Source organism: Ovis canadensis, chromosome 17 (assembly GCF_042477335.2).
Source record: "Ovis canadensis isolate MfBH-ARS-UI-01 breed Bighorn chromosome 17, ARS-UI_OviCan_v2, whole genome shotgun sequence".
NCBI classification, from domain to species: domain Eukaryota; kingdom Metazoa; phylum Chordata; class Mammalia; order Artiodactyla; family Bovidae; genus Ovis; species Ovis canadensis.
Genome location: NC_091261.1, coordinates 68813485 through 68833797, shown reverse-complemented (window position 1 = coordinate 68833797; position 20313 = coordinate 68813485). Strand labels below are relative to the sequence as shown.

At 47.3% G+C, this 20313-nt stretch overlaps 1 protein-coding gene across 4 annotated transcripts in view; it reads right to left on the bottom strand.

Moving 5' to 3' along the window:
* Nucleotides 1-7128: 7128 nt before the first annotated feature.
* Nucleotides 7129-20313, bottom strand: part of SPRING1 (SREBF pathway regulator in golgi 1) — a 192380-nt gene continuing 179195 nt past the window's right edge. For 2 of the 4 annotated variants that reach the window (XM_069557552.1, XM_069557555.1), the window contains exon 6: nucleotides 7129-7760. In XM_069557552.1, the coding sequence (XP_069413653.1) occupies nucleotides 7757-7760 (4 nt within the window). In that variant the 3' untranslated portion in view covers nucleotides 7129-7756. Of the gene's footprint in view, nucleotides 7761-17363; nucleotides 17648-20313 lie in introns of those variants that run through there. The other 2 variants (XM_069557550.1, XM_069557547.1) reach the window with 1 other exon arrangement.

Below are 20313 nucleotides of genomic sequence, written 5' to 3'. Positions count from 1 at the left end.
GACCTGCTTCGGTCTCCTGCAGGCTGCTGGGAAAATACATGTTTCTGAGGGAGGCATCGGGCACCAGCCTTGTGGGCAGCTGGGATTGTTTTAAGTAGTAGCCCCGCCCACATTCCAAATTCAGAATCCAAAGGCTGGCGAGCTCCCTGCGCCGGCCAGAGCACTGTACTTCCCTTGCCCTGTGCCGGAAAGCACTTTGTGCAATTAGAGAGCCCCAGAGGAAGGGAAGGAATTGTTACTCCATTTATGTAGGTTGGTGCAGCCTTCCTTGATCACGTGTCTCAACTTCCTTGCCCCCACCCCACAGCGTCTGTCTCATGAACATTCTCAAGGCACCGTGGGAATAGTGCCCATCCGTTTCTCAGCAGCTCTTCCTGCACCCGCCTTTCCTGTGCAGCTCCCGGAGCCTCCTGGGTCAGATCTCTGGCCCCTGGGAGACCTGGGTGACAAACGCACTTCATTAGGGTGCACTGGTAGAGACACCAGTTCGATTCCTGGGTCTGGAAGATCCCCTTGAGAAGGGGCAGGCTACCCACTCCAGTATTCTTGGGCTTCCCTGGTGGCTTGGTCGGTAAAGAATCTGCCTGCAGTTCGAGAGACCTGGGTTCAATCCCTGAGTTGGGAAGATTCCCCTGGAGGAGGGCATGGCAACCCACTCCAGTATTCTTGCCTAGAGAATCCCCATGCACAGAGGAGCCTGACGGGTTACAGTCCAGAAAGGCCACAAAGAATTGGACATGACTGAGTGATAAGCACAGCACACAGCACAGGGCACACTGGGGATGGGGACAAGGAGGGATCTTTGGTGGGGGGCAATCCGCCAGATGACTGCCTAGGATGGAGGGGGTGCATCCCCATTTGATCCTGGCCAGGATGGTTTTCCCAGTGCTGCCTTGATTGCTCACTGTTACATAGTGGGGCCTCTACTGGGCACTGAGCGTGACATACGTTTCTTGGTAAGATGGTAGTATCAAATAATGATACATGAAAAGCATTAGCAGCTTTCCCGATACATGTTTCTGTTATTATTGTTTTGGTTGAAAGCTTATGCCCTAATTTATGCCAGAATGCGTCCTTTCTTCTCAATGCTCACCATTACCCACAAATGTTTACAAAGCTTCCATCTGGTACAAACCCATTATGGACCAGATGCAGGGGGTAATGTCCAGCTGTGGAAGAGAGCTTACTGACTGCTTACCTAGGTACCAGGCACTTTACCTGTGTTACTTGCTTTATCCCCCAAGAACCCTAACAGGGAGGTGGAATGACCCTTATTTTATAGATTTGGAACCTGAGGTACAGAGATGTTCATGTTTCTCACCTAAAGGGCAGAGCTGTGGCACAGAGTCCCTCGTGCAGAAACACAATCCCTGCCTTCATCAAACCACGGTCTGTAGTAGAGCAGAGAGAAAAAGAACAACCTGTCGGAGTTGGTAACCCAAGTGAGCACCTGTAGGGGCCATGTGAGCTCAACGGAGGTGGCCTTCCCTGTGAACAGAAGTTACCAGGAAGCACCACCAAGCAGACAGAGGAGGACATTGGTAGAAGTAAGTAGACAGGACATAAGAAAGAACTGGGGGAGTTCAGGTATCAATTGGGCTTGAGGGTAAGAGGTGAGAGAGAGAGAGAGAGAGAGGAAATTCTGATGAGGGCCAATTGCAGAACTTTACTAACTAACCAAATGGGCTCAGACTTTGTTTCGCAGGCAATGGGAAACCCTGTTGGCTTTTAAGGAAGAAAGTGATTTCTTAAAAAAGGCAGTGCCTTGGGAAAATCCATCCAGTTGTGTATCATCATAGTTAGTACAAATGCTTCTACTACTACCATTCGTCAGCGTATTTCTTTCTTTATCAGTCAGGCACTGTACTAAGCCTGCTAAGGACTTACTTTACTGTCCACATGGCACTTTGTGAGATTTATAATCACGTCCATCTTTCAGTGTCCATCCCTCTATTTCCAGACGTTGGGATAGGGTGGAAGCATTTTGCGTTGTGAGATGGATGTGGATTTTGGAGGTCCATAGGGCAGACTGCAGTGGGTTTAATAGTGCCCCCCCCCAAAAAAAAACTCACATCTACCTGGCATCTCAGAATTTGACCTTACTTGGAAACAGAATCTTGCAGATGTAATCACTGAAGGATCTAAGATGATACCATCCTGGGTTTATGCTGGGCCCTAAATACAATGGCTGGTGTATTTGTGAAGGAGGAGAGAACAGAGAGACAAAAGGAGAGGAAGGCAGTGTGACTGTGGAGCCCGATTGCAGCGATGGGTTGACAAGACCTTGCCAGGAGCCACCGGAAGCCAGGAGAGAGGCATGGGACAGATTCTCCCCCCAGAGCCTCCAGGAGGAACCCATCCTACCGACACCTTGATTTCAGATATCTGGCCTCCAGAACCATGAGCGAATATACTTCTGTTGTTTTAAGCTATTCAACTTGTGGCAATTGGTTATGGAAGCCCTGGGAAAGTAACACATACTTTGTTGTGAGTAAGAAGACCTGCCTTTCTCTGATTCGGTCTGACAGAGTGGAAGAGGGGACAGTGGACTGGATCCTGGTTAGAAAGCCTGCTGTGGTTGAGAGCTGCCAACAGGGCTTCATCCACAGGAGTATGTGCTCAGGACTGTGCATGGTGCCCAGCACACAGTAGGGGGCTATAGGTAGGCCTGCGAGAGTGGGAACTGTCCATCCTACTAGGTGCTGATCTATGAATGGGCACACAACCACCTTGGAGATGCACCGAGTGAAAGGAGGGAGGTGAAAGAAGACCAGGGGTCTGGGTCAAGGTGTGGGGGCCAGGGGAGAAGTAGGGATTTCCCCCCTCCTCTTTCCTTCAGCCATCAGACAGGGCATGGCTACTTGGAAGCTATGACCTCCATCACACATTTCAGAAGAATTTCAATCTGCCTCTTTCTCGAGCCCAGAGAACCAAGATAATCCTAAGTGCCAGCCTACTGAACCTAAAACCTCATCACTCACCCAAAACATCCATACAACTCTCACAGCAAAAAGTCCTAAGGGGTCCCTCTGATTCTGAAGGGCCAGAAAGCACATTTGATTTTTTTTTTCTTAATTCTCATCTCTCAGCATAAGGAGAGATAGTAGATATTTTTCAGATAGGCTGGGGTTTTTTTTAATCAAAAGGAAATTAAAGATCAGGGAATGATGTACATTTCTTACGGGGAGAGTGGGAGACTTATTCCTCGCCTGTCTTAAAATAGCCTGACGGAACACAGTATTTGCATTATGCTTGGGGTCAGCTGCTCTGGGGACCGTGGCCCAGCCCTGCCTGGAGTGGGGAGCGAGGGGCTGAGTTTTCAGATTTACTGCATTAATGCTCCTCCAGTTTCTGTGGAGTAGCCACTGGAGAGAAGCTTGGCTGCGGATGTAGTGAAAGAAACACACACAGAAACACAGTATCAATAACTAAATATAACTCACATCTGAAAAGCCTTTCACTGCACCCAGAGTACTTTCCAAATATATTATCTCATTAAATCCATACAAAAGCGGAGGGAGGTGGGGTCCTCTCTCCCTCCTCTTATGAGGGGGATGGAGATTCAAAGCCCAGGCCTGTGACAGCATGCAGTGTTTCCTTTCATCTCCAGCTATGCTCTTCCACAGGCTTCACAGAGCGCTAAGACTCCATGGAGGTGCCCTGGGGACCAAGAGCAGGGATGGGCTAAGGCAATATCAGCTGCTGTAACAAACCAATACCCTCGCCCTCTACAAATCTATTACTTAACACAATAGACATTTATTTTTCACTGTGTGAAATCCCAGGCAGGTATGCTGATTGGCAGGCAGTCTTCCCCACGATCATTTAGGGTCCCCAGTTCTTTTCACCTTTTGGCTCTGCCCATCTCTCAGTCAGGGCTTCCCTTATGGCTCAGATGATAAAGAATCTGCCTGCAATGCGAGAGACTTGGGTTCAGTCCCTGAGTCAGGAAGATCCCCTGGAGAGGAGAATGGCAACCCAGTCCAGTATTCTTGCCTGGAGAATTCCATGGACAGAAGCCTGGTGGGCTACAGTCTATGGGGTCACAAAGAGTTGGACACGACTGAGATTGGATTCTCTGTTTCTTTGCATTTAGCCTTCAGATGGGACAGAGTTTTATGGGCCAGGCCTGGATATGCCCCCATCTCTTATCACTTCCACCCTCATTCACTGGATAGAGCTCATGGCTATACCTACTCACAAAGGAGGCAGAGACATATCGTCTAGCTCTGTTACAGGAGGAACAGGAAGGAGTGTGGTGAAGAGCTAGCCAGTCTATTTTATCGGGCCCTCCGCTCTGACTTCCTGTTCCAAGCAGAGCAGTTCTGGTTTTATCTGTTTTATATATGGCATTCTGGGCTTCCTTGGTAGCTCAGCTGGTAGAAATCTGCCTGCAATGCAGGAGACGCCGGTTTGATTCTTGGATTGAGAACATCCACTGGAGAAAGGATAAGCTACCCACTCCAATATTCTTGGGCTTCCCTGGTGGCTCAGATGGTAAAGAATCTACCTGCAATGTGAGAGACCTGGGTTTGATCCCTGGGTTTGGAAGAGCTCCTCTGAAGGAGGGCATGGCAACCCACTCCAGTATTCTTGCCTGGAGAATCCCAATGGACAGAGGAGCCTGGTGGGCTACAGTCAATGGGATTGCAAAAAGTCGGACACAACTGAGCAACAGCACATATAGCACCCTGTATAAGATTTATTTTGGAACAAGAATCCCAGGACGAAAAAATGTGTCAAGGCTCTAGATAACAGAGCTGATTATCTGGACCACTAGGGGTGGTTATGAAAAACAGATTCCTGGGCTGCTCCCTTGGTGAGTCTGATTCAGTAAATACAGGGTCTGATGTAGGTACAGCCAGTGTTTACACTGGGCTCCTCCACTTGCCTTTGCAAATCCATGGACAGATTAATGAAGGATAAAGAGAGCAGAGGATCATAGTGAAGAAAAGACAGGAGACAGCCAAAAAAAAAAAAAAACAACAACACTAGTGAGGATGTGAGGAACAGGAGCTCTTACAAAACCACGCATCTAATCAAGTTGAAAATAAGTATAGTCTGCAACCCAGCAATTCCACTCCAAGTTTTCTAGAGAAACTCTTACCCAAGTGCATTCACAGACGTATGTAACAATGCATCAATGTCATGATTGCCAAAATCTGGAAATGAGCCAAATATCCAGCAGCGGTAGAAGGGGTGGTCTACTGCATGTTCGTACAATGGACTACAACAAAGCCGTGAAACGAATGAAGCACCACTGTGGACAAGAGCGTGCCTGGATCTCCCATTTTGTTGAGGGCAAAGAAGCAAGGGAAAAAAGAATGTACGAGTGAGAGTCCATTTACATAAAGTTGTCATTCAGGCAAAACAAAACGAAAGTGTAGGAATGTAAACATATGTGGCAAAACAATTACAAATAAATATCTAAAGGGCTCAGATGGTGGATGCCTCGGGAGAGACACACAGGGGCCCCTGAGACACTGGCTGTGTTCTCTTCTTTGCCTAAGTGGTTGATGTATGAGTATTTACAACTGATAATTACCTTCATACTGACATATATGTTTCATGCCCTTTTCCATACATAGGTCATCTGTCTCAGTGAAAGAAAATGAAGGGAGGGAAGAGGGCATTCATTGGTCCACACAGCTCAGGCAGTACAGCACAGGTTCCAGAGAACAGAAAGCCTCAAGACTGATAAAGTCCCAAGTTCAAACCCTCTGTCCCCTTAGCTGTGCATGCTTGGAGTGGTTCCTTAGCCTTCGGGTCTCTTCGAGTCCTCGTCTCTGTAATGGAGATGAAAAGCCTTCCTCACAGGACAAAATATACACCGTGTTTAGTCTCCTCATTGGAAAAAAAATATAGAACACATTTAGCACAGGAATCAATACATAGTAGGTGCTCGATAAATTGTAGCCTGCCTAGGCTAACAGACACCTAGGTTGTGTGAGCTGACAGGAGGCTGGATCCGAGAAAGCAAAAGCCAAGGACACTATGGTCATCATTGTACCAGCCTAATCCCTGTCTCATTTTCCCTCTCTATCTCCATCTGTCCTGACTCCTTCCATCCACCTCCTTCTGGTTAACATCACAGGGCTGGATTTTTCAACTGCCTCGGATGGTTGTGGAAGGAGGCATGCAGACAGACAGACACCAGGTGTCCCCGCTTCTGTGCTGTCCTCATGCGGGTAAAGCTTGGTTCCTTTCATGCCATCAGTGCCCATCCAGCACTCAAGGGGCATTTCGGAGGCTCCTCACCCGATTCTGAAGCCTGCACACCCCTCCTGGGGAAGGCGGGCGACATCACTCTGTGTTGTCTTGGCTCCATCTTCATTCTCTCCTTAGGACCCTCCTCAGTTCAACACTGTCCCCAAGGTACACACCTATCAATTTCAGCACCAGGCAACAATTCTGTCCCAGTTCAAAATGGTTGTAAAATACCAACATAGCCAGTGGTGAGACTGTATCTGACCTGATGTGGGCTAGGGCATCCTTAAGGTTGGGGGGCCTTCAGATTCACAGACGTAGGGCATCTGTGAAAGGTGGAGAAAATTTCCCAGGAGCCGCCTTGCTATTTTGACCACCCATTCTCCAATTATGGCCTCTGCTTCCTTTATCCCCAACTTCGGGGCCTCTCTGCAAAAGTTTTTGGGACAACAGAGATCATTTAAATGTATCAAGCACAGAATTATCAGAAGTGCATCCAAGGGGTGTTAAAGGCTATGTGCAAGATTCTGTGGTCAATTAAGCTTTGAAAGTATCAGGTTGTGGTATGCTGTGCTTAGTCGCCCAGTCATTTCCAACTCTTTGCGACCCCATGGACTGTCACCCATCAGCCTCCTCTGTCCATGGGGATTCTCCAGGCAAGAATAATGGAGGAGGTTGCCATGCCTCCTCCTGGAGATCTTCCCTTTTCCCAACCCAGAGATCGAACCCAGGTCTCCCACATTGTAGGCAGATTCTTTACCATCTGAGCCACCAGGGAAGCCCAATACTGGAGTGGGTAGCCTATCCCTTCTCCAGGGGAACTTAATGACCCAGGAATCAAACCAGGGTCTCCTGGATTGCAGGGAAATTCTTTACCAGCTGAGTGTCTGATTAATAACAACTAAAAAAAGATGCCTTTACTACAGGACTTCTCAGAGCCTTTAATATGCTAATGTACATAAGAAAAGCTAATGAAGGACTAGAAAGTTTCCAAACTCCCCTCAGAGTTTCCCATGAGACTAGTGTTCCCCCAAACACTACTCCCCCCCACCCCCCCAAAAAAATTGGGGGGGGGAATTCTGCTGTAGCTGGAATTTCAGATTGATGGTATAGAAATAAGACTCCTGCTTTCAGTGAGCCCACTGGGCAAGTATCCCTGCTGAGGGAAGAGGGAAGGTGAGCTAGGCCTCTGGGTTTTTTTTTGCCTCACTCTACCCAGCAATCAAATGGGTGAAGGGTCATTAACTCCAAGGCTGCCAAGAGAGGTTATTACATTTTGCTATGTGACTCTGGAAGGAGACATTATTATTATCATCAAGGGTACATAAGAGTGGGCAGCTTCACAGCATCATATAATTTCTGAATGACAAAAAAGATTCCCATTAGATCATCTAATTGGCTCCTTTGGTCAGAACAGGAAGATCCTGGCTGATCTAGTCACACCCTTGGCTTTGCAGGCACACCTTCCTCGAGGGACTCAAAGCGCTACACTTTTACTAGGGTCAAGAGTTTCCCTGGAGATGAAGGAGGAGAATGAGGGGTGGTTTCCTCAACTGCAAAAAAAAAAAAAAAAGATTATTATTTTAAATTACAACAGAAACATTGCTCCCAAGCCCCAAATGGCAACCCTACAGGCATAGACAATTAATACAACCCAGCTCAGCTCAGTTCAGTCACTCAGTTGTGTCTGACTCTTTGCGACCCCATGGACTACAGCACGCCAGGCTTCCCTGTCCATCACCAACTCCCAGAGCTTGCTCAAACTCATGTCCATTGAGTTGGTGATGCCATCCAACCATCTCACCCTCTGTCATCCCCTTCTCCTCCTGCCCCCAATCCCTCCCAGCATCAGGGTCTTTTAAAGGGAGTCAGTTCTTTGTATCAGGTGGCCAAAGTATTGGAGTTTCAGCATCAGTCCTTCCAATGACTATTCAGGACTGATCTCCTTTAGGATGGACTGGTTCGATCTCCTTGCAGTCCAAGGGACTCTTAAGAGTCTTCTCCAACACCACAGTTCAAAAGCATCAATTCTTCGGTGTTCAGCTTTCTTTACAGTCCAACTCTCACATCCATATGTGACTACTGGAGAAACCATAGCTTTGACTAGATGGACCTTTGTTGTCAAAGTAATGTCTCTGCTTTTTAATATGCTGTCTAGGTTTGTCATAGCTTTACAACCCAACAGTGGAAATGATTCCAACAGCACTCAAGAGTCTTGGGTTTGAATGCCTTCAATTTGCCCAGAGCTCAGGACACGCCAACCTCTGCCCCCTTGAAGACAAAAGCAAGGAGCCATGGAGGCTGCATCTTTCACCTTTCACCTACTTGACTCAGAATCACGAAGTCGGGAATGTCAATCAGTACACAAGTGCTGGTTATAGACATTTTCTTTACCTACTGTGCATGCTTTCTATTGAAAAGCAATACAACTTGTGGTCAAATGGCCTCGCTCTTTACTGACTATGTAACATGGGGCAAGTTATTTAAGGTCTGTGAGCCTCAGTGTCTCCTCTGTGAAATGGGACAGTAACAGTGCCTACCTCACAGTGTCAGCATGAGGCTGCAGTGGATAGCCCGATGCCGTTATGTTTAATGGTGGCAAGTTGTCACCACTGACCTCACAGAAGCCTGGGCATGAGAGAGAGTCTGTGCTGGGAAGACCTTTGTGACCACTGCAGGACTCTTCAGGAGACCAGTGGTGTTAAATTTAAGGGAGGTTTGGTGTTCTCGTATCAGCATATAAGACTTTTTGGATGGAGTCAAGTTACCCTTGAAAATTCTCTGCCCATAAAGTAGGGAATAATGGTAACATGTATAAACCATCTGGTGGTTCAGTGGTAAAGAATCTACCAGCAATGAAGGAGACACGGGTTCAATCCTTGGGTGGGGAAAATCCCCTGGAGAAGGAAATGGCAGCCCACTCCAGTATTCTTGCCTGGGAAATCCCATTGACAGAGGAGCCTGGGGGGCTACAGTCCATGGGGTTGTAAAAGAGTTGGACATGACTTAGTGGCTAAACAACAATAAACCTTGAGAACCACTGAGTCAGACCATCAGTGGGAATAAAAGGAATATTTGTCTAGAGCTGCCTGAGGACTCAGATCATTCTGTCTCTAAGGAAGAGGGTATCTACTGGGGGTGACTCCCCCTCCCCCACCCAGAGGACATGTGGCCATATCTGGTTAAGGACACTCTCATGAGCTTCTGGCGGGAAACCAGACCTGCCAACCAGCTGTTTGGGGAGTACTTTGGCAATAAGCGGCAATAGCCTTAAAATATGTGCATCCCTTGACCAGCAGTTCCACTCCTGGGGATTCATCCCAAGGAAATCAGAGTGTTCAATGTGTCGTTTAGTTATAATGACATTCACTACAGTTTTTGCAAAAACAGCAAAAGATTAGGGACCTACTTGAATGCCCAACAATAAGGAACTGATTGAAGAGTGTGGTACTGACGCATGATATAGCCACTACGAATGATGCAAAAGTTTGTGTGCTGACATAGAAAGATGTCCTTTCTGTACTTTGGAGAAAAAAAATTAAAAGGCAGATTTTACAACGAAGCAATGTAAGACATCTAAAAAGTGTATATGGCTGCATATGTATAGAAAGAAGGTTGATAGCCAATAAACATATGAAAAGATGCCTAGCTTCACAGTAATCAGGGAAATGCATATGAAGATGATGTGTTTATCCAGGAAATTGACCAAAAAAGAGAAAAAAAAAGGACTGATCATTTCCAGTGCTGTCAAGGGTAAGGGGGATCAGATTTCCTCATGCACTTTACGGAAAGAGATAATTTGAGACAGTCTTTGGAGAGCCGTTTGACAATGTCTATCAACATTGATCTATAATTTCATTTCTATGAATCTTTCCCACAAAAATGCTTGCACAGGTGGACAGAGACATACACTTTGTATTAGTGACAGATTGGAAGCAAACTAAGTGCCCATCAGGAGGGGAGTGGGTCTATAAATCACAGTTTGTTGATGTAATGGAATGTTACCCAGTTGTCAAAGAGAAAATGTAAGATCTGAATGAGTGGGTACAGAAAGCTCTCCAAGACATATTGTCAGGTGACAAAAAAGTAAATCAGAGAAACACACACATTGCATGACCCTGTGTATGGTTTTTAAAAACATACTGCATATCTGTCTATCTATACATGCATGTCTACAAAACAATAAGACGGTGGGCAAGTTTATACCGAATGCTTGACAGCAGTGACTTCTGTGGGGAGGGACTGGGGAAGCAGGAAATGGGTACTTTTTTATACCCCCCTTCTTGCATAGTTTGCATGCATTCATGCAATTGGCTGAACTTAACAGACAAAGAAGAGCTGTGGAAAGATGTTAACACTAGGCTTTTCTGGGTAGAGGCGTTATGGGTGATTGGTTGTGTTTCTTCTGGCTTGTCAGGATTTATCTACGATGAACATAGGTTATCTGTACAATTAAAAAAGGAATGATATTGATTGAATACCTTATAAAGGAAAGTTGCATGGCTCAAAGTATCCTGGAGTTAAAACTCCCCTCTAGGTCCTCCCCACCATTCTAGGCAAAACAAGGAACTCTCTCACCCAAAGAAAAATAGACATTAGGCTGATTACGCCCAGCTCCAAGCTGGCCCAGCCTCTGGCCGATCTCCAGAACTCCTTGCCCCAGCTGTTTAAGAGATAACTACTCCCAGCAACCTTGGAGAAGAACAGGCCCCCTTAAGACAGTAGCTTTCTACATACATGCCTATATATACTTAATCTTTTCTTAGATAAGTGCAGCAGCTCGCTAATCTGACTGCTGCCCCTTCTCGCCTCATTAAAGGTGATCTGTTCCTGTAGAGTGCCAGTCTCGTTCTTTTTCTGAACCTCGCCTACTCTAACTCCGTACCTTACACCTTACAAAAGCATTTTAGGAGAAAAAGCTACTGCAAAGTAAAGGACACAGCTTTCTACACTCCTGGTAGGATCTGGTTGGGACACTGTCTCTCCAAACAAACACACACATACACACACATGACAAGACACAACAGAGACAGTAAGTGCTTCTAGAGGTCAAAGGATGCTAAGAATGGTCTTCAGTGATGTGGCCGGGAGGGTGTCCTGGGGGCTCTGGTAGTTAAACACTGCCTTGTAGAAACAGGAGGGCTTTAATAGACAAGAAACCCTCCAGTAATTGAAATTCTATTATCTGTGCTGGTGGCATCCTGCTCTGGGGATTAATGACCCTTGTTATCAATTAATTCTTCCTGGATTCCAAGCTAGATATTGGCTACTACGACTTAAGTGGCTTTTTTGTGCTTCTGTCCTTCGTGGACACGGAGACCTTCCTGTACATTGCAACAGGAAAAATAAGCTGTGTGTCCCATCCATCTCCTAGATTAAGACCACAGACAAAGGAGAGGAAACTCTCCCTGATGCGAAAACACAGTGCCATCCACCACTGCCAACCCTGGCTGTTCTTCCATAGTAAAGATGTGTTCTCTGAATCCCTTTCCTCGGCTCGGTTTGCTCGCCAGCTGTCCGATGCATGTATGTCATGAGAAAACTGCCCAGGGTGCCTCACCTCTGTCCTCAAAGTAATCCTGGGAGGTAGCTGTAATCATCGCCATTATACAGATGGGAAAACTGAGACCCTGAGTCAACAGACGTGGGCCACAGAAGTCAGGTTTGAGACCCAGAGACAGGGTACCTTACCTGCATCATCCCTGCCTTAAACTGATGAGGTCAAGGGTGTGGGTGATGTGTTCTGAGTTAACGAGTTTCCTTCTGCCCTCTCTGTGATCACAGCCCACTGTACCTAACCCAGGCCAGACACATGGGCTTTCAGTCTCTGAGGATCAGAACCAAGTGTGTCCCCATCAACATACACTTTTCCATGCCAATAAAAGCTCAGCATGAACACATGCACTGTGGTTAAAGACCTCTGCCCCTAAGGGCTCACAGGCAGGTACAGGAGACACACTCTTAAACACACAACTTTAGGACAAGGTGGGACACATGACGGGGTGGGAGAGGAGGAGAAACGTCCAAGAATTGGGAGAGGTCGAGAGGGGCTTCTTGGAGGAGCTGACAGACCAGCTGATCCTTGAAGAACAAACACAGTTGGCTGGCCAAGAGAAGCAGGGTGGGGGTGGGGGTGGGGAGCAAGATGAAGCCAGGAATACGGAACAAAACGAAGCACAGCATAGCAGCACCAGGCAGCGTTCGTTACGTGCTGGCTGTGCAGCTAGTTTCATGGATCACCTCATTTGACAGTCACACAGTCCCTACAGGACAGGCACTGTTTTGTCTTCATTTAAAGTGACTTGCCCAGTGCTGTGTGGCTCAGAGGGCAGAAGGATGGATCCAGGTCTGTTAGGCTTGAGGGAGGGGTTCCTGACCTTCAGTATATGCCTGTAGAGCGGTGGTTCTCAGTGGCAGGGGGAGGCGATCTGGTAACATGCGGAGCCATCTTCAGTTGCCGTGGATGGAGTGGAGGTGCTCCTGGCATCTAACAGGTGGAGGCCAGGGATGCCACTCAATGCCCTATAGCCCGCAGGACGGCCCCACCACCAAGCACAGAGGAGGCAGGGTGTCTGTCTGTGCTGGGCACTCAGTGCCTAGTTGGGGAAGATACCACAAGAGATGAAGCCATGGGGGTGGGCTGGGCAAGGTCACACTGAGGCCTGGAGACAGGAAGGGTTTGAAGTAGGGGCCGATCTGCGTCTCAGGACGCTCACTCTGGCACTGCAGGGACAAACATCTCAGAGGAGAGTTGGGGGGAGCTGCATGGCAGGTTGGGGGCAATAGACCAGGGCCCAGGTGAGATTCACGGGCAGAGGGGGAGGGAAAGGAGTGGAGGGGACAGAAAAGCCGCTCCTGTGAGTTGCTTCACAGGCTGACACCGCGGGTCCCACTATGAACGATGGTACATTAAACCCTCTAAATGAGAGTAGCGACCTGATTAGAGATGGAGCCTAGGGGCTCCCCCCTCGGGATGCACACAGATTAACATGGTTATTCAAGCAGCTCCGGGCTCTCAGCCTGCAGTCACATCCAGCCTGTGGGCACTGAGGCTCCCCTCTCCTGCCCTTAGTCTCCTGGCTTCTCCCTGTGCCTGCCCTACCCTGGGGATCCCTGTCCCCCTGTCCTGTGTGTCCTCCATCCTTGGCACATGGCCACGTGCTCCACTGCCCCAGGGGTGAGACAGGGGCTGGTGGAAGCGCACAGACCCAGGCCTCCTCCAGGAGAGGACTCGCTCTCTGCTCCCCCATCAGGGGCTGTCTTTTGGCGGGGGGCAATTCCTGGGGACGGGGTGGAATTTATTGGTGCTTGGGTTCCAGATGGACCTGTCTTAACTGAGCTTACTCTTGTTGCTTAAGTTTGAAGACAGGAGGGCCTGGAAATGGATCCCTTGACGACTCCCCACCCTGGGTTAGACTATTAGTTTCTTCCTTCAGAAAGACTTGAGTGTCTGAGCTCTGGGACTCAAGTTGCTGCTGTTGCTGCTATGTGTGTGTGAAGACTTCTGGGCATAAGGACAGCTTCAGTACCTCTTAAATCATGAAGTCATGTCAGCCCCTGGCTCAAAAGCCTTTGGACACTTACAGAACTACAAGATGAAATCATGGCCACCCAAGGACCCCCATGATCCCACCCTCCCAGCACTCTGACCTCATCTACCATTTTTCTCCTACAGCGACCTTGCTGCTCCAGCCAGAACAGGCTCTGAAGAGTGCCTTTGTTCAACACCCCCCCACCCCCCCGCCAAAACGCACACTGATAACTCCCAACCCCAAACCCTTCCTGGCATGGGCTCCCTGTGCTGCTCCCCCCAGGCCCCACCCCTGCCTCCCCCTCTCAGGTGAATCTGCTACCTGTTCATTCATTCCCACTTCCTCTGCAAGGCTTCTGCTATGCCCTCAGCCCACACTCCTCCAGTCCCTCCTATGACAAAGTTTCAGGACGTGCGTTTCTCCTCGGCGGTTGTTCCTCGGGGCAAGTGTCTTGGCAGATGGGAGAGGGTGGTGGACACACAAAGTCAATATTTATTGTTATTGTTGCTGCTGCCATTGTTATTTTAATTCTCCAGTCTCTGACCTTGCTTCCCTGCCTTCATCTCTAAGTAACCGCTGACCTACTTTTTGTCTCTATAGATTTCCCCATTCTGGACTTTTGTGTGAACAGAATCATACATTCCAGGATCTTTTGGGGCCTGACTTCTCTCACTTAGTATAATATCTTCATGGTTCATGTGTGTGGTGATGTGAACTGGTCTTTCCTTCCTTTATACGGTTGAGTAATATTCCATTGTCTGGATAGACCATATCTGGTTTATTTGTCCTCTGACGGCTATTTGGGCCTTTTTTACCCTTTTGGCTATTGTGAATAGTGCTGCTATGAATGTTTGGGTACAGATGCTAAGTGGACATATATTTTCATCTCTTAGAGTAGCCTTTGTTTTAATTGCTTTCTTTTTTTTCCCCCTGGCCATATTTCATTTATTTTGAAATTCCAAATAACATTAGAACATAGAACAGTCGAATGGGTGAAGAGAGAAGGCACAAGTTTGAATAAAGCATCTTCCTGAGGCCATCAGGCAGTAACCCTCTAGAACAGCATTGATCCCATCTTATCTTTCTCTCGGATCTAAGAAATCCCTCAACAAACTCTTGTGAAGTGATGTGAATGACAACAACCCCATGCCGAATGACATGAATGACTAAATCCAATTCTACAAACACTCACTGCACCGAGTCCCTTCATGCCTGCCAGGTACAGGACACCACAGAGTGCAAATATCATGCCCATTGTACAGATGAGGGAACTGAGTGAGTGGCAACCGCCACAGCCCTGTGACCCACGAGGAGTTCTAGAAAACAGCTGGAGGTGTGGCCACTCGTCGTTTATTCTTCCAGCTTCCTCTACGGGAATGAGATGCTGGGGGCTCTGCTTTAAACAGGCAAGTCTGGATTGCCTCCACAGACACGCAAGCCGGTGGAGCTCGTTTTACAAAAAGGATCCTTTATCATCAAAGAACTGAGGTTCCCATTCTTGGCCTGGTCCCTGGGGGCCTCTGTTCTGTGGTGCAATGGGCCAGAGAATGCATCATTTTACACACCGGCTGGGCTTAGAAAGGAGTTGTAAGTCAAACTTTCGCAAATTGGGTCGTATTTTAGAGAACAGATAAAAGCATGAGACGGTGAATCTTTGGGAAGAACCTGTGCATGAGGTGATAATCAGAACCAGATTTATGATTTCTGTGGAGACAAGAATCAGAGATAAATGTCAATAATGCCTGGAATCCTGTGATGATTAATTAAGAGCCTCCTCAGGTAATAGACACTGTCCTAGCTTTAAAGATGTTTTCTCATCTAAACCTCAGCAAAAAAAGAAAAAGAAAACAACAACAACAACAAAAACCCCTTTTGAGTTAGGTGTTATCTATTTCCCGTTTAAGAATTGGGGAAACAGAGGCTTGGTGACCCGGTGGTTAAGTAAATATTAAGTAACTTGCCCAATGTCAGCAGCTCAGGGGTAGACCTGGGCTCCAGGCCCACCCTTTCTGTGGAAGCTCTGGCTCTTAACAGGAGGCAGTGCAGAGGTTGCCTGTGGACTCTGAGGTCATCCTGCCCACCCAGATGGAATCCCAACCTGTCCCTTCCTCCCTGTACATCTGCTTCCTGGACGGTAAAGTGGGCCGCAGAAACCCTCTCTCAATAGGTTGCAGTGAAGTGTCAATGAGATCATTTATTTAAAGCACCCAGCACACAACTCATGCTCCATAAATGATAGCAATCATCATACTGAACTGCCCTATCGTGGAAATGTCAAGACCAGTGCCGGCACACGTCAAACACCTACAGTGTCCCGATGGCCCCATCTGTGCTGGGATCGGATTGTCTGCGTTTTATACTTGCCCTGTCGCTTACTCACAGGGGACTTCTGCAAACTGCTCAACTTCTCTGGGCTTCAGGCTTGGGGCCACAGCACCACCCTAGAGGGTAACTGTGAGGATGGAGTGAGCCATATAGTGCCCGAAACCAGGAATCACTCAGATGGTCGCTGCCATTATTATTATATGCTTGATTTACAGATGCTGTTTAAGTGGTCCACCATCCTGAGTGAGTTTTTACAGGGGAGGTAGCTGAGACTGGAGAGGCTGGTATTAATAACTCTCCAGGTCCCAAGAGCAGTCCAGGGGGAGCTGCGGTCTGTGCTCATCTGACATTGTGAACACCCAGCAGGCTAACTACCCAAGAGGTATCCTCAGCACCCCTCTTTCCTGATTTTGCTCAGGTGTACACCATCCCTCATCTAGGGAATGAGACCTAGTCCTAGACACAAAGGGCTATGTGGCAATTTGAGTCCCTTGGGAAGCAGACGCCAAGAAGATAGATGGGTGAGAGATTTATTGGGGAGCTGCCTGTGAGGGACAGAGGGAAGGAGCAGGGAGAGACAGGAAGCCCGCAAGTCACAATGCTGTTCTGACACCTGGGAAAGGAGAGGGAGAAGGAAGGAAGGAAGGAGGATTGGTGAGGAGGAGCCTCAGATTGCAGTGCAGCTTTGAGAAAGTCCTAGTTGGGCTGATGTGGGTTAGGGTCCCACACGGGATGGAAATTTCCCAGCTCTCAGACCCCCCACCATGAATACAGCCACTGTTCTGGAGTACTTGGGGAGAGCAGGGTATCTATCTGCATGGACGCTGTAGCAGATTCATCAAAGGTGTAACACTTGCAGGCTACCAAGTGACTGCCTTCATTGCAGCAGGGAAATCAGAGTAGTATGCCTCTGTGGCCAGCACTGGTCCTTGGCATTAGACCAAGCCATTCAGAGTGATTCTATTCCCCCGGCAGTCCTGTCTGGGTGGAAGTATGTGATGTGCTTGGCCCATTGAGACATATGGAGAAGTCTACTGTGGCACATGTGGGGAAAATATTTTTTCCTTTTCCACTCAGTGGAAGAGATCTATACGGATGAGGTGTCTGGAGCTGTGGCAGCAACTTTGAGATCATGAGGGGGACAAACTTGAAGCCAAAAACCAGGACATTCAAGATGGCAGAGTGAGATTTAAAACTGAATTAACCACCTTGGAATATTCTCCCTCAATAGGCTTGCTATGTGAGATAATAAATCCTTTATCACTTATCTATTTCTGTGTAACAAATTACCACTAAATGTAGCAGCTTAAAACAACTAACATTTATTATCTCACACAGTTTGGAGAGTCAGGAAGCTAGAAGCAGCTTAGCTGGGAGGCTCTGGCTCATGGGTGCAGTCTAGAGGCTGCCCTAACTGAAGCCGCAAGCAACTGAAGGTTCAGCTGGGGCTGAAGGACCCTTTCCCAAGATGGTTCACTCATGTGGCTATTGGCAGGAGGCCTCAGCTCCTCACCACAGGGCTCCATCCATAGGACAGACAGCTTGAGTGTCCTCAGAACATGGCAGCTGGCTTTCCCCAGGATCTAGTGATCAAAAGACAGAGAAAGGAAAAATCCAAAACGGTTTTTATGACCAAGTATCTCAAATAACCCATTGCCACTTTTGCCTTTTTACTGTTCGTTAGTTGAAAGTTACGTAGGCCAGGTTACACTCAAGGGGAGAGAAGTTAAGTTCCAGTTCTTAAAGGGAAGGGTAGCAGAGAGTTTTTGTATTACAAGCCATTGGTTTGTATTACAAACCATTACGAGCTTGTAATGGTTACTTGTAGTTGGATCTTCTCTACTTATAAAGATCCCAAAGACAATATTCATTATACCCCATGACACTGCCAGCTTGAGTGGGGGAGAATTATGTGCTCCGATGGGGATCCAAACCCTCAGGAGATTTTCCATTTCAGAAACTCTCTAGGTCCATAAGATTCCCACAGAGTGGGCTCCTTAAAGATAGGTGTACCTGTCAAATAAGCCCTGCTAAGTCACTTCAGTTGTGTCCGACTCTTTGCGACCGCGTGGACTGTAGCCCGCCAGGCTCCTCTGTCCATGGGATTCTCCAGGCAAGAATACTGGAGTGGGTTGCCATGCCCTCCTCCAGGGGGTCTTCTCAACCCAGGGATCAAAACTGTGTCTCTTACATCCCCTGCATTGGCAGGCAGGTTCTTTACCACTAGTGCCACCTGGCAAGCCCCCAAATATGCCCTACCTAAAAATAAATGTAAAATAATACTTTGTGAGAAAATATTAAAACGCTACAATGAAGGATAAAGAATAACTCAACGATTCCCACGAACATCACCTAGCTTAAGAAATAAAACAGCACACATGTACTGGAAGTCCCATATACTCGCACACTCTGATCATGTTGCTCTCATCACCTCCAGTGGGAAGCATTCTCCATATTTCAGTGTTTTCCATTCCTATGACTTTCTCCACACTTTAACTGTACATAGGGTAGCTCTGAGTAGTCTATGGTGTCGTTTTGCACATTTCTAAACTTTGTAGAAGTGGTGTCACACTGCACAGATTTTTCTGCAACGTGCTTTTTTCTCTACATTATAATCTGTCCGATTCAACCATGTGAGGGTATAAAGAAACTGGAACCCTCAGACATTGCTGATAGGAACATAAAATAGTGTGGCCACTTTGGAAAACAATTCAGCAGTTTCTCAAAAAGTTAAATGTAGAATTGCCATATGACTGAGTGATTCCACTCCTAGGTATATACTCAAGATTATTAAAACAAATGTCCACACAGAACCTTATATGTGAATGTACATAGCAGCCTTACTTATAAGTGTGAAAAGGCAGAAACAATCCAAATGTCCAGCAACAGATGGGTAGACAAAAGCGGTCTACGCATACAATGGAATATTATTTGGCCATGACAAGGAATGAAGTACTGATACATGATGCTAAGTGTGCAAACCTTGAAAACATTATGCTAAATGGAAAAAAAAAAAGCCAGTTCCAAAAGACCATATGTTGCACAATTCCATTTATATGAGATGTCCAGAACAGGCAAAGCCACAGAAGCAAAAAGCAGGTTAGAGGTGGCGTGGGGATGGAGATGGGGACTGACTGCTAATGGGTATGAGGTTTCTTTTGGAGTCAATGAAAATATTCTGGACTTAGAGAGAGGTGATGGTCGCCCAATGAATATCCTGAAAACCACTGCATTGTATACTTTCAAGAGTGAATTTTATGATGTGTGAATTATATCTCAATAAAAAAGACTCAGCTGTAATACACAGGCCTGGTCACTCATTTTTATTCCTGGATCATAGCAATCCATTAGTAGGAAAATTCTAAATTCATCCATCTTCCCGTTGATGGGCATTTGTGTGGTTTCTCTCTTTGTTGCTATTGCAAGCAGCACTGCCAGGAGCATCCCCGGCGTATTTCTTTGAGCACATGTGAGGGTTTCTTGGAGGTACGTACCAAGGAGTTTGGTCGCTGGGGGGTAGGGGGTAGTCATCTTTAACTCCACACCACCCCTCTCTAAAACTCCTCGCGAGTCTGGGGAGAGGAGGCAAGGAAGCCAGCCCTGCCTCCACCCTTGGCCCCTGCAAACCACCTGAGGTCTCAGAAAATAGGGCAATCGAAATGGAAAACAAATAACAGAAATCAAGTGGTGGGCTGCTTCCCCTGTCGCTGTTCCGAGACCCGCCGGACAGGCAGCAGGGCCTCCCCCACCAGAAAATATTAACAGCATTTAATGAATATTCACAAGGATTCATTAAACATTTCCCCGTGTGGCTGAACAAAACAGTGTTCAAACCCCCAAGCCATTAACAAAAAAGGAAGAAGAAATATTACAGGGATGATGTGCACAAGCTAGAAACGCCACAGGCAAGAAACAGCTGCTGCTTTTTTTTTTTTTAACTCAACTTCATCTTCTTCACCTCACTGGTGTTTAAAATGGGCCCAGTGTCCTAAGTCTCTGTGACTTCTTTGAATAGGACAGCCCTGATGGATAGGGGATGATGCCTACATTTTTCTACTCCGTGTTCCCCGAAAGCTGCCTTTGTCACAGCAGTAGTATTTAACAAGATGCTCCTGTTGGAAGGGGCTCTTGTCTGAGCCACCCCCCTGGACCCTCCCCGCCACCTGATGGGTGGTCCAAGTCCTACGGAAACCCATCACATGACAGACAAGGAAAACAGGTCCACGTTCATCGGTGGACTCACCCCAGG